The sequence below is a fragment of the Leptonychotes weddellii genome, chromosome 14 (genome assembly GCF_054177405.1).
Source record: "Leptonychotes weddellii isolate Sample4059 chromosome 14, ASM5417740v2, whole genome shotgun sequence".
NCBI classification, from domain to species: Eukaryota; Metazoa; Chordata; class Mammalia; order Carnivora; family Phocidae; genus Leptonychotes; species Leptonychotes weddellii.
This window is the reverse complement of record NC_138382.1, coordinates 35,231,522-35,246,371: the sequence shown is the minus strand read 5'-3', so window position 1 is coordinate 35,246,371 and position 14,850 is coordinate 35,231,522. Positions and strand designations below refer to the sequence as shown.

General features: G+C 43.5%; 1 protein-coding gene and 1 long non-coding RNA gene across 4 annotated transcripts in view; one reads left to right on the top strand and one right to left on the bottom strand.

The window, feature by feature from the left end:
• The window catches only part of SH3GL2 (SH3 domain containing GRB2 like 2, endophilin A1), a 201,339-nt gene extending 189,369 nt beyond the window's left edge, over window positions 1-11,970 (bottom strand). The window contains exon 1 of one of the 3 annotated variants that reach the window (XM_081804129.1): window positions 11,802-11,970. In XM_081804129.1, the coding sequence (XP_081660255.1) occupies window positions 11,802-11,846 (45 nt within the window). In that variant the 5' untranslated portion in view covers window positions 11,847-11,970. The remainder of the gene's footprint in view (window positions 1-11,801) is intronic. The other 2 variants (XM_081804130.1, XM_006729353.3) reach the window with 2 other exon arrangements.
• Window positions 11,012-14,600, top strand: LOC145717194 (uncharacterized). The gene is made up of 2 exons (XR_014140265.1): window positions 11,012-11,433; window positions 14,458-14,600. It is a non-coding gene; the product is annotated as an uncharacterized LOC145717194 (long non-coding RNA).
• The last annotated feature ends 250 nt before the right edge of the window (window positions 14,601-14,850 follow it).

Below are 14,850 nucleotides of genomic sequence, written 5' to 3'. Positions count from 1 at the left end.
TTTTATTTATTTGACAGAGAGAGACACAGCGAGAGAGGGAACACAAGCAGGGGGAGTGGGAGAGGGAGAAGCAGGCTTCCCGCCGAGCAGGGAGCCCAATGCGAGGCTCGATCCCAGGACCCTGGGATCATGACCTGAGCCGAAGGCAGACGCTTAACGACTGAGCCACCCAGGCGCCCCATAATTCCTATAGTTCTATTTATGAAAAGTGATAGTGGTTTTTCCATTTATGAAAATGATATAATGATTCATTTTTAAAGTAAAGTCAATAATGTAAAGATGACTACAGATGCCCAAAACTCGTGAAGATAAAACTGAGTAACAAATTTGGGGGACAAATTACTCCATCTTAACCATAGGGAAAGAGTCTACAAAAGTTGACTGCCTAAATTCACTTGAATCATCCATGGCAGCAACTGGGAGACACAATGATATCAGACACCAAGAATTTAGATTATAAGAATTTAGATTAACACACAGCATAAGATACCAGCGTAATTCATTGCCTCATAAAAGTAGAGTAACAATCATCAGATTTAGACAAATGTACTGATAGATTTTATGATAAGCTGTTTAAGACACATCCTTCATTTAAGGTAGTTTATGTGTACATCTGAGACATACAAAGGTGAAAGAGCTTGTAAAAAATGAATAAAATGCATCTAAAATGTTCAAGTATTTTGTGATCATGTAAATTCTGTAAATAATGACAAGCTTTCCCAGCTTCTGTTGGAGCTAGGAAAAAGGTGGTTTCCATGTCTACAAAGAGAAATTTAGAGAACAGATGAATGATGAGCACTGTAAGTATCTCTCTGAAAAGTATGGACTGGGCTTAAGGTGAAGGTAATGACCAAAAACGGTGGAAAATCAAAAGATTTTGGATTTGTGAGTTTCAAAGGGACCAAAGATGCACAGAGCATAACTGAATGAGATGAACAGGAAAGAATTTAATGACAAACAACTGTGTTTGTTAAACTTAATTTAAAGGGGAACAAGAGATATCAACTTTCATGAGTAAAATCTTGATGGTATTAGTGAGGAATATCTCCAGAAAGTACTTAATGTTAGTCAGTCTACAAACATGATGGAGGAAAGCCACAGCCAGCAAAGGGTTTGGATCTGTAGGTCTTGCCTAGAAGTAGCCACTTAAGCAGTTCAATAAATAATATAAACGTGTCCACCAGGCCACCATATGCAGCATTCACTCAACATACAGAAGCACACCAGGGTCACTTCAGTAAGCAGCAGATGCAGAGAATAAGGGTGAAAGCTGTACCCACTCTGTAATCAATTCCAACAAGATGCTCCACCTTCAGGTTACTTCATCACGAGACCATGCCTGACTGTTCTCTCCCCAGCCAAGCTGCTCAACTGACACCACATCCTTACAGGACATCTGAGGGTGCCAGACCTCATCCTTTCCAAAATATGCCTGGCTCTGTCCACCAGCTGCATTTAGAAAATCATTCATGGTCATGGATCCGCAAATCATGTCCCAGAGCATGGAGTGTTTCACAGACAAACAACACAAAGTGTGTCACGTGCACCTGCAATCCTCAATCACTTAATGAACAACTTCTCATTTCCATGTAGCTGTTTCATATGTCCATATTCAATAAGGGCATTTCATTTATGTCTGTGCCGCCACAGGCCTTCCCCAAGCACAGAAATAGATGTTGGGTGAACAGCCAACGACTCTACTCTCACTAGTAAAAATCTCTTAGGCTTTGATGGAGACCAGTAATTCCAAAAGCTCCTCCATGTTCTACAGTCTCTCCACTCCAAGGTCAATGAAGCTGTCACTGAACTACCAGGCTTAGAGGCTGCTCAGAAAGTAATTAACAGCCTCACTGTTTACAATTGATCGGGAAACACAAAAAGAAGCATGTGTTTCATCAGAGGAAAACATAAATATCAAAAAACCTAAACAATGAAGGGGGGGAAAAAATCTATAAAATATCAAATGTATTTAAAAAGGCATATGGAGGGCGCCTGGGTGGCTCAGTCGTTAAGTGTCTGCCTTCGGCTCAGGTCATGATCCCGGAGTCCCGGGATCGAGTCCCACATAGGGCTCCCTGCTCGGCGGGAAGCCTGCTTCTCCCTCTCCCACTCCCCCTGCTTGTGTTCCTGCTCTCGCTGTCTCTCTCTCTGTCAAATAAATAAAATATTTAAAAAAAAAAAAAGGCATATGGAAGACTGAACCTTATGTAATAAGAAAAGTTGATTCAGCAAATTACACTTAAATTGTGTATTTTGTATATGTGTATGTGTGTGTATACTCACGAGCACACATGCAAATGAGTGTATTACAGGCACAAGAGATGGCAAAGACTTCTAGCTTTTTACCAACACTCAGTTCTACATTCTGGGTACACTGCTTGACTACAGTTCCCAGCCTCCTCCCTTCCTCCCTTGCACTTAGGAGTTCCACAGTTTGGCTGGAAGTTCCAGGCAATTGAACATAAACAGGAGTGACTGTTTTTTTCTCTTAACTTTCTGTTGTTGCATAACAAATTATCACACACTTAGCAGCTTGAAAACTATAGCCATTTATTAGCGCACAGTTCTACAGGTCAAAAGTCTAGGCCAGCATCACCGGATTCTCCAATGAGGATCTCACAAGGCCAAAATCAAGGTGACAGATCGGGCTCCTATCTGCAGACATTGGGAAAGAATTCTCTTCCATTCAGGTTGCTGGCAGAATCCAGTGCCTTAAGACTGTGGGTCTAAGGTCCCTGTTTCCTTGCGGGCTGCCATCTAAATGCTGCTCTTGGGGCTCCTGGGTGGCTCAGTCAATTAAACATCTGCCTTCAGCTCAGGTCATGATCTCAGAGTCTTGGGATCGAGTCCCGCATCGGGCTCCCTGCTCAGTGGGGAGCCTCCTTCTCCCTCTGCCTGCCGCTCCCCCTGCTTGTGCTCTCTTTCACTCTCTCTCCGGCAAATAAATAAAGTCTTCAAAAAAAAAAATTAAATAAAAAAATAAAAGCTGCTCTCTGCTGCTGGAGGCTGAGTACATTCCTCCTCACATGGGGCTCCACCTTTAACAGCAACAGCACGTCTAACATCCTTCTCATGCTTCCAATCTTTCGGACTTCCCCTTCCACAACCAGCCAGAGAAAATGCTCTGCTTTTAATGGGTTCATGTGATTGGATTAATCCCAAACGTATAATCTCCCTTTTCCCATATAAAGTAACAATTTCAGGAGGGACATCTTTTCAAGTGACAGGATGACTGGCACTCAAAGAGGAGGCGACAATACAAGAGGGAGGGTCAAGGAGGGTCTTAGTATCCTGCCTACCACTCTCTCCTTCCAGGCCTGGCCCACAGAAATCTCCCACACTCCTTCCAACATAGTCTTTCCCTTTGGCAATCTTGAAAACCACGTTTTAAAGATGGAAGAACCCCCCAGTCATCCTGGATCCCTGAAGGAAACAACAGGGAAGAAGAATGAAAAGAGCTCTGAGCAATAAACATCCCTTAAGACTTCTTGCTTAAACCAAAGCATGAAGTGCTCTTGCAAAGTTCAGATTAACACAACCAAACTACCGGTTGAAATAACATATAAAAAAAATCCATTGGATCAATGGAAACCAAAAATATTCCACTGTGGTAACGAGCAGATGGAACTGACAAGAAGAAAACAGATGAGAAGTGTCCTAAGTTTTTGAAAGAATTTTATGGCCCAAATCGGCCATGAGCCATGAGTAGTGAAAAGCCTGTAACTGTAAAACAACCCACAAATATTAAATAAGCAGGAAGCCCACTAAAGAAGCTCTGTAGCTCCCACAGAGGTCACACTCCCTGGCACCCTCTCTAGATTCTGGCCAGATAGAAGAAAGAACAAAAGAGTTCTTCTTGATTGCAGAACCAGGGTAAAACCAAGGAACTTCCTCTGCTCTAGGGGTTGGTACTTCACAACGCTTACCCATGTGACATCACCGTATGGACAATAACTGCCAGGACTCCCATTCTTTCCTTTCCCAAATGGGAGTGTTCACTATGGACAATATATTCCTGAACATTCAAAAGCACAGGCAAACTAGCCGCGTGTGCCTAACAAGTATTGTACTTTGATACGGAGATATTTCTTATCATTATGGTACTGCTCCAATTAAGATCTATGGGGAAAGTTCAGTCTGAATTATAAGAAAGACATGTATATTTCTTTCAGATATCATTATTCAGAAGAAGCCACAAAATACTGCCTGGTGGTCCTTGAGGAGACCGAGCACCAAAGCAAACCTCCTAGGAGCTAGCTGGTTCTCACAAATTATAGAAAGCTCCTCCACAGTCATCCATACCATATATGATCTGACCTGGGGCTGGGGAGAAAGAGGTGAGAGCAAAGCAACTAGAACATCATACTCCAAATTTAGAAGTTGTACTAAATGTAAAATCTTCATAAACAGTAAATTTATTTCCTGAAGCATCAGACAGAGCTGATGATTTAGTGTCATTTGAAAATATTTTATCGGGCGCCTGGGTGGCTCAGTTGGTTAAGCGACTGCCTTCGGCTCAGGTCATGATCCTGGAGTCCCAGGATCGAGTCCCATATAGGGCTCCTTGCTCAGCAGGGGGTCTGCTTCTCCCTCTGACCCTCCCCCCTCTCATGTGCTCTCTCTATCTCATTCTCTCTCTCAAATAAATAAATAAAATCTTTTAAAAAAAAAGAAAATATTTTATCAATGGTCTGCAAGAGCACTTGACAGGGTCTTACAATCATGACATTTTAATAAGTATAGCTATAGCTCTCTTCTTAGTCTTCATTATCCACTATAGACCACATAAATCACTTTTATTTATTTTTTTAAAAGATTTTATTTATTTGACAGAGACACAGCGAGAGAGGGAACACAAGCAGGGGGAGTGGGAGAGGGAGAAGCAAGCTTCCCACGGAGCAGGGAGCCCGATGCGGGGCTCGATCCCAGAACCCTGGGATCATGACCTGAGCTGAAGGCAGATGCTTAACTGACTGAGCCACCCAGGTGCCCCTAGACCACATAAATCACTTTTAAACATTTGGAGTCCAAAGGGATTAGGGCAATAAAGAAAATCTAAACCAAAAAAAAAAAAAAACTGAGAAAGGCTGTCCTGTAAAATTATAATTCTTCATATTTTGTTTCTTGCTGCTTTAACATCCCCACATACACAAGCTGTGAGCAACCCACCCAGGTGACCAAGTGTACCACTGGGATAAGGCGGGCCTCACCACAAGTTCCTTTCTCTGCCTGCCCCTGACTATGACCTAGTAACATTCAAATGCACCAAAGAAATCCCCTCTGCCTTCTCTTGTGTACCCCACCCTGATTCCAATAAAAGTACTTACCCACTGGTCTTCACACTCTCTCCTGGCTCCCCACCTGCTTGGCTGAGCCCACTCCCCTGGCCCTCCTTCTATGCGGCCCCCTCAGTATGCAGTGTCTCTGTCTCCCTAAATCCTGTGAGTTTAATAAACTTCATTTTCCTGAGCCTCTCCTGTGTCCCCTCTTGGTGCCACATGCAGAACAAAACAAGGGTACAAAGGATCAAAAGAATAAAAGGAAAAAAAAGAAGAGTCAAGGAAATCTTCTGATTTCTTATCCTCTAGAATCTTGCCCGCCTGGCCTTAACTTCTGAAGGAAAGCCCCACTCCTTTCAACTCTGGAGTTGTTCTTAAACTCCACCTCCCCCAGTTCTCCTTATTCCCTTCTCAATGAGTCCTGCCCTCCTCTCTCACTTCCTCAAGCTACCAACTCCAATGAAAGCTCTGGGGTTGTGTGATGCCCTGGGAATACAACTGCAACACAAGGGGCTTGGCAGAATGGACTCTGCTTGCAAACTTAAGTCCTGCCCTCATGCCCCAACATTAAGTCCCTCCCTCCCACATGGTATTTCTCCTCAAAACAATAACCATTTTCCCCAACCAAGTCTTGATGTCATTTTCAAGGGTATTTCTAATTAATTTGGGAGGTACATCACAATTTTTCAAGAAGGCTGAAACCAAAACTCATTTAAATTCAATTTAAAACATTAAAGAATGGGTGCCTGGGTGGCTCAGTCAGTTAAGTGGCCAGCTCTTGATTTCGGCTCAGGACATGATCTTGGGGTTCTGGGATGGAGCCCAAGGTCAGGCTCTGCGCTCAGTGAGGAGTCTGCTTGGGGATTCTCTCTTTCCCTCTGTCCCTCCCCCTGGCACGTGCACACGCACACACTTGTGCGCTTTCTCTCTCTCAAATAAATAAACCTTAAAAAAAAAAAAAGCTAAAGAATCACTGTGGGAGAAAAGGCTTGCAAAATGTAACTGTGTCAACAACAAAAACTTAATCAAGAAGAATCTCATTCTCAAGGGAAATCACTTTCATTTCAAACCCCACCACACATCCATTTGCCAAGTGCATCAGTGAGTTAGAGCTCACTACCTTTTTTTTTTTTTTTTTTTAACATGGTTCAGGTTATCCTTATTATGCAAGCATGGTACTCTCACTGACATTATCTCATTCAATCCTGACACCTCTGGAAAGGTTTTTTATATTTGATTGTCCCTAAAATTAGTTCAGAGAAGACTGCATTTTGAACAGATATTCTAAAGCCCAGTAACAGAATGGATGCAGTGATTGTTACTGTAAGAACTGCCCCATTCTCTCCTGATGACATGATCAATTTGTTACAGAGCATTTTTACTTTGATGGGGGAAAGGGCGGGATAGGAATTAGGAATTCCTTTAAGAAGCTGATGATAGGCTAAAAACCCTCTCGCTCAGAAAAATGCACATACAAAATGTGACATATAATTTTAGAAAATACATAGGCCCTCCACAGTCTATTGTGGACACCAGGCTAAGAATCTGACAAAGACTGCAGGTATAGAAACCCTGTGTCAACTAATAAGTCATACTTGAAATTTTGAAAGTAGCAGAGATTTTACCACTTAAAGCAGGCAGTTAAGGAACTGAGAACCTCAAAGTTATAACGAATTATAATTTAATTAAATATATATTAAAACTAATATATATTTAATATATATTAAATATTTAATTAAATATCTTAACAAGTTTGAAGTCTCACCAAATCAATAAACGCATAAACAGATTTATGCAACATTCTCCAGAGCAAAGCACCTATATAAAATACAGCATTTTAGGGATGCCTGCGTGGCTCAGTCGGTTGAGCTTCTTAGGTCATGATCCCGGGGTGCAGGGATTGAGTCCTGCGTTGGGCTCCTTGCTGAGCAGGAAGCCTGCTTCTCCCTCTGCCTATCGCTTCCCCTGCTTGTGTTCTCTCTCTTTCTGATAAATGAATAAAATCTTTAAAAGAGGGAAGTAATAAAAATAAAAAAATACAGAGTTTTAAGTATGATGAAAGCATGAAAAAATTAGATAAACAGGCATAAAATACCAATGTAATTAAAATTTTCTAGTTGATGAATCTGAGTGGGACCATAATCATGCACCAGACTATATCATAACACACAACCTAACCAAATATGAGTTCTATCATTTAAAAAACAGAAGGGGGCACCTGGATGGTTCAGCTGGTTAAGCATCCCACTCTTGGTTTCAGCTCAGGTCATGATCTCATGGGTTGTGGGATCAAGCCCCTTGTCAGGCTCCATGGTCAGCGGGGAGTCTGCTTGAAGATTCTCTCCCTCTGCCCTTCCCCACTATTCACACTCTCTCTAAAATAAATCAATCTTTAAAACAAACAAAAAATAGAAGATATATAGTCTATAATAGGTATATATCCTAACCAAACTCACTGAAAGAAAGAAAGCACATCTCATTCAATGCAATAAAGTTGTTATTTACAGACTGAATTGTCCTTTTAATGTTAAATTAAAGACAATATTTAGAAAAACACTGTGGTGAATGCTTTCATGAAAATAATGGCTGTTGGGGCGCCTGGGTGGCTCAGTCATTAAGCGTCTGCCTTCAGCTCAGGTCATGATCCCAGGGTCCTGGGATCGAGCCCCACATTGGGCTCCCTGCTCCACGGAGGCCTGCTTCTCCCTCTCCCATTCCCCATGCTTGTGTTCCCTCTCTCGCTGTGTCTCTCTCTGTCACATAAATAAATAAAATCTTTTAAAAAAAGAAAAGAATGTCTGTTAATGGGTTGTACTATGTTTCCTCTGCTTCCAAAAATTTTATATGTTGAAATCCTAATCCCCAATACCTCAGAATGTGATCTTATTTGGAAATAGGGTCATTGCAGATGTAATGACTTAAGCTGAGATCATACTGTTGTAGGGTGGGCCTCCAATCCAATATGACTGGTGTCCCCAGAGAAAGGGGAAATTTAGACACAGACAGGGAGAAAACCATGCTAACTAGAAGACAGAGATCAGGGTGAGGTATAAACAAACCAAGAAAAGCCAAAGATTGCCAACAAACTACTAGAAGCTAGGAAAGAAGCCTGACTCCTGCCTAGGGCCTTCAGAGGAAACATGGCCTTACTATCACCTTCATCAAGGCTCCAAAAGGGTGAGACAATAAATTTCTGTTGTTTAAGGCACTCAATTTGATACTTTGTTATGGCAGCTCTAGAGAACTAACACAAAGACCTAATAAATTTTACTCTGTAACAAACTTTCTCCTGTTACTATAAAGCAAGGTATGTCCACAATAAATGCTTGATAAAGTAAAAAAATAATAATACTAATTAAGTATAGATTTTATAAAAACAGCATGTTAATTGGAACCAGACAGCTATTTTTAACTGATATGCTTCCAATTTAAACTAAGTGAAAAAACTTGACATTATTCATGCTCAAATGAAATCTCAATATGAGTAAAATTCACTAGAAGTAGAATAATACATGTTCATTTGCTCTATTTTACAGTAAAAAAAAAGAGCACGCTATTTATTGTAATTGCGTAATAAAGTATATCTATAAGCAATAAAGTAATAAGGCATATTAAAGTAAAATGAAGATCAATGTTTGCTGTTAATATATTCTCAAACTGAAAGGCTTTTCCACTCTAATTGTCCTTAGCAAAAGCATTTTTTTCACCTCCAAATATCAAAGATATTAAAAATAACTGTCAGCAACAAGGTAGAAATAATCAGTTCTAAACGAAGAAAACAGTCTTGACACATCTCATTAGAGATTTCAAATTAGTGGGCAAACACCAAAGGTATAGTGCTTTATTAATAAAAATATCATCCTGCACTAATGTAGGCAAAACACTCAATTTCATAGAAACAAATGTTTGCCTAAAGAGGACCCACTTGGGCGCCTGGGTGGCTCAGCTGGTTGAGCGACTGCCTTCAGCTCAGGTCATGATCCTGGAGTCCCTGGATCGAGTCCCACATCGGGCTCCCTGCTCGGCGGGGAGTCTGCTTCTCCCTCTCCCACTCCCCCTGCTTGTGTTCCCTCTCTCGCTGTGTCTTTCTCTGTCAAATAAATAAATAAAATCTTTAAAAAAAAAAAGAGGACCCACTTAAGAACTCACTTAAGAACGTTGGCCATATAATCCAGCATATCTGTTCTCAAAAGGAAATAATTCTAGGTGTAAAGCTTACTTTGTAGATAAGATCATGTTCATGGAGCTGGGAAAATGGCTTAAAAAATAGGACATGGCTATGTCCCCTAATATCTTCGTCACAGGCAAACATTAGCACTGGCTTTACACACCTTCAAATAGAAATAAATGTGCAGGAAGAATAACCTTTGCCTGGGGCTTTCTAAGATTATGCTCCATTAAGTTATGGATAAGATATTGTGTGTTCTTTCACCTCTAAAATGAAAGGCTTTTCAGTAAAAAGAAAATGACTCAGTGATTCATCATCTGAATCAGGTGTGAGAAATACTAATCTTGTCACAAGCAGACCTCCTCCAACAATCTAAGAAGTCCTTTCATACCACAATTCTAGTTTCTAGATCCAATTCTAAACTTCAGTGTTATATACAACTTCAGGATTTGGCTGAAATGAAGCCATCTGATTGTTGTTAAAACAGCAAAACTAAAAAGCCTAGCTTCCATAATTTCCTCATGTGTCATCATTACTAATATAAGGGACAGTATTTTATACTAGTGAAATTATCCTTAACGTTAATAGCATTTATTGAACAGTTCTTATGTGTGTTCTACAAACTCATTTATACTCACATCAATTCTAGGAAATGGATATTAACCCCATTTAGCAAGGACACATTCAAAAGTTTAATAACTTGCTCAAGATCACTGACAGCAGAGGTGGGGTCAAGCCTTAGACTTTGCCAAGGTTCCTAACTGCCTTTTAGGGCACCAAGATTTGCAAAGGAAGTCTTCAGAATCAAAGTGAAGAAGGGATGTGGTGTTGGTAAATTCAGTGCTCAGGTCTGCTTTAGAGAAGTGACAAGTACCTGAATTAAAAAGGTCAGTGACTTCAAAGAAGTCCTGCCTGAGAATTCATGGTAGCACGTGTTGTACTGTAAACCTAAAGGAATTCGAACTGTCAAGTTATTAGAGGCCTTCCATATTACACCAACAATATTTTTACAAATATATTTACAAACATCTGTCAGAGAGGACTCAGAAAGCTCCAACTGGAAAAGCAAAACTAATTACAGTAATGCGTATTTTTACTGAAATCATCTTAGTTTTCTGTATTTCCCAAACTAACAGATAAAACTGATTCTACAAAGGCAAGTCTATGGTGATAGAGATACATGTGGATGCACACAAGATGTATTTCATGCTGCATCTGTCCCCCTAACTTATCCAAGATTCTGTAAAACACAACCCTCACCTTTTCTGGATGTGGTTTAAAATAGGGTTGTTATTGTGGTAGCCTGGGAAAAACCTCACTACTTCTGAGAAATTATGAGAAAACTCACTATTAATCAAGACTATGAAAAAATATTTAAGGCTAAATAATAAGAAATACTTAAAGAAATCAACAAAGTCCTTAACTAAAGATCCCTTAAACTAGAACTGTTCCAGAAGGTTAAAAAAAAAAAAATAGTAACCATCCTCATTACATAAGAAATGGGTCACAGTATAAGTATGCACTTATCTTTCCCTATGTAAAATTCTTCAACAGAGCCCAAGGAAATTTCAAGTATTAGAATCTGAATTAAGTAACTTGTAATCACAGCTTACTAACCCCACAGAGAAATATGGGCACATTCGAGATATAAAAGGCTCACTAAAAATAATACTTAGAAATAAATAATGATTTGATTATGTTAAGGCTATAAAACTCATGGGAAATGCTTAAAGACACACAAACTGCTGGTCAAGCCTTGGCCTCAAAGGAGTTTCACCACTGAGCTCTCCAAGGAAAAGTTAACGCATGAGCTTCCCAGAAGGAAGCCCCATCGTCCCACTGCTCTGGAGCCATGGAAGGAGAGATTCAGAAACCACAGTGGAAGAGCGCAGACCGCGGGCATCACCGCAGTCACCCCCAGCGCGGGCCACCGCTCGTGCCAGCACATCCCGGGACAGCTGGGGCAAAACACCGCAAGGTCACCGGGTAAGAGACGACTTTACATAATCTTCCACCGCGCCGCTGGAGCACCCGCACGCCGGGGCGACCGTGCAACCGCGGTCCCCTCCCAGCCGCTCCCGCGCGGGGCGGTGCGGGGGCGGCGCGCGGGGCGACGAGGCGGGACGCCAGGGACTCGCGGGCGTCCCCAGCGCCTCACCCTAGCCGGAGGTGGGGGACGGAGGGCGGGCTCCCAGCCCCCGGATGCGGCAGGCGGGGCGGGCGATGCGGAGCACGGCGAGGGCGAGCTGGGCACAGGCCGGGGTCCCCGCGCTCCCCGCTGGCTGCAGGCACCGAGCGCGCCCCTCGCGGCTCCGTCCGGGACCGCCCCGCGGCGCACCTGTCACGCGCCTTACCTGAGTGGCTTTGTGGAATTGCTTCTTGAGCCCGGCCACCGACATGGTGCGGGAGGACGCGCGGGCGGCTGCGGGTTCCGGAAAGAGGCGGCGGCGGAGCGGGACAGGAGGGCCGAGCGGGGCGGCGCGCTCGCCGGGCGGCCGCTCGTCGTGCCGCCGCCGGGGCTGTGGGCGCGGGGGCGCGGAGAGGCGCGGGACGCGGGCTCGTGCGGAGAGACACCCTGACGTCAGGGGCGGGTGATGCGGCCTCTTAAAGGGGACGCGGGAAGCCCCGCCCGGGGCGCGGAGCTGGCGGGGCAGGTGCTGCGGCAAGCGCTACCTGGGCGCCTACCGCGGAGCTCTGGCTGCACGGCAGCCGCGTGGGCGGGCCTCCTGGTTAGAGCGCCAGGGGCGGTCCCTCTCCCCGGGAGTGTGGTTTGTGCTCCCGGGGACTGCGGGCCGGTCGCTGCAGCTTGGCAGGCCGGACACCGGCACGACTCAGATGACTTGCTGGGCTTCCAGGTAGCCGCAGTGGCACTGCCTGAAGCTGGCCCGTCCGCCCTTTGAGCCTGGCGTTTCTTCAGCCTGGGAAGGAGGCGTTCCGTCTGGGGTAATGAATAAGTCATTGCTCCTTCTCTGCCTTGCGCCCACTTAGTTGGTCACAAAAAACATTTCAGCCCTGGTTCCTGGTTTCAATATCTCTTAAGCCTCCAAAACGTTAGGGAAAGCTAACAACTTATTTTATTTTATTTTATTTGGTCTGATGACAATTGAAAAAGAAGGGAAAAATTTTTAAACCTTAAAGCTGGCCAGGTAAATAGAATTGAATGTGGGATTTTACTACAGTAATAGCATTTTAATCCTGATTACACATACGGAAAAGCCCGAATATGAACTCGCCATTCACTTATGATAGTGGTTTTAGGATTTTCAATCTAAGCATTACGCATGAAAAAGCATAATACTAAATCGTGCAAGTACTACATATGTAACAAAATATACACGGCTGGGCTAAAGCCAAATACTGATGCAATTAGATTAATTTGTAGGAGAGCAGCGCTGCATGGCTTCTGTGTTCTTGGTGACCAGCCACTTCTCCTGGGTTTTCTTGGACTGAGAAGCCCATAAAAAAGAACTTGAACGCTGTCCCCACATGGGGACCGAAGTTGTAAGGAGAAGGCAGAGTGACAAGCCAGGGTAAGTGGGTGAATAAGAGAACCCATGGCAGAATAGGACTGCTGGTGGAGCAGTTCTCAAACTTTAGCTGGGATCGGAATCCCCTGGAGGACTTGTTAAAGCATAAATTCCCACAGTCCTAGTTTCCCATTCACTAGTTCTGGGTGGGGCCCAAGAACGTGCATTTCTAACAAGTTCCCCTCCGCTCTGGTGACCACACTGAAAACCAGGGGGCTAGAGTAGAGATACTAGGAATGAACTTTTGTCTCTCTTCTCCCAAGTTTTAAAATGATTTCTCATTACTTGTATAATAGAAAAAAGTATTTTTACAGCTCGTTTTTCCTACCTGCTCCCTGATCTGAACAATGGAACGTTTTCGTAGAAGAATGGGCCTTGGTGAAGCTGCTAAGAGAGAGAGCAACCACTCTCCAAAGCAAAGGGGCCTGGGGTTTATGAGCTCGGGTCTTTAACTATGACAGGTGTGAAATGAGGACCTGAAGAATCTCCTCAGGACTCCGGATACTTACCTGAAACACAAATTAAATGAAACAAGTCTCTCTCTTTCCCTGGTTCACTTATCCTGCTATATATCAAAGGAACTACCTTGGCAGAAAAGACTTTAAATCCTTTTGAAACTGTGGCTAATTCTGCCAGGCATCCCCTGGATCTTGTGTAAATCCACGATTTCCATTGAAGCCACAGTGTATACCTATAAAGACTTTTGAGATGTTACCTTCGAGAGAAATTTGAACTCCTCCTACTAGCAGGCAACAGGGTAGGAGGCATTGGGGGAGGGTAAGGTGAGATGCCAAGATATGTATGGACTGTTCTTTGAACCCCAAGGAGCTTCCAGGCACGTGATTCAGAAGACCCTTCCAGACATTTGCTGTGACTTGAATGCAGAGGGACGAATGTGCCAGACATTGGAAAATGTCCAACATGAGTGCCCTCTTTGGTGGCAAACAAGCTGTGACACAGGCTTCCTGAAGAAATGCAGAAGCACAACGCAGGGAAAGGGGAATCAAAGGTCAAAGAGGAAGAACTTTGTTTCACAAAAGGTTGTTATAATTCAGCATGCCACCCTTTCCTCCCCTGAGATCAAATCAACGGAACATGGTAAATAAACCTAGATGGCTCGGGAAAGGTCCAATTAAATGAAACCCCCACAGCACCTCACTAATTGGACAGGAAATTCATGGTCAGCAATAATTCCATCACATCACTTATGCACTACTTCTCCTTGCATTATGCCAAAGCTTCTGGCAAATACCAGACCTCTAGTTTGCACAGAGCTGCTGCATCCCTGGGCGCCTTGCAGCGGGCCCCTCTTTCCAAGGTGGCAAAGGATAAGCCACAGCTCTCATCTTTTTCCCCTCAGCCCCTGACACGTCTCGTCCCACCCACACAAGGGCAAACTGCTGCTGATTTTATGTGTCAGCTCACCGAGTGCAAGAAACATAGCAAAACAAAGGCGCTAAATCCTGCCCGTTTTATTTTACAGATGAGAAAACAGAAGCCATTAACGAGAAGAAGTGACTTCCTCGTCCATCGTTCACTTTTTTCAACTCTAGCCTCCAGCCTCAAGTCAGGGCAGAGCCTCCAGTCAGTGTTAATAAATACCGATGGGGATGAAAAATGGAACAATGTATCACTGTCGTTGATGATGTATGCTTGCCACATTGGGTCTGATGTTCAAGAGCCCGGCATTAAAACATGGATTGTGCAGGACCCAGACAGCTGTCCTGGGGTGAATAGCACTTTAACATAAGATTTGGGGCCTTTGGATGCTGCCAGTAGCATTGGGCCCCCACTCGGTCTGGATGGGACTAACAAGCTCTTTCCTGGAGCTGGGAAATCAAGGGAGGACACCTTCCATGGCCTGGCTTCCCAGTTT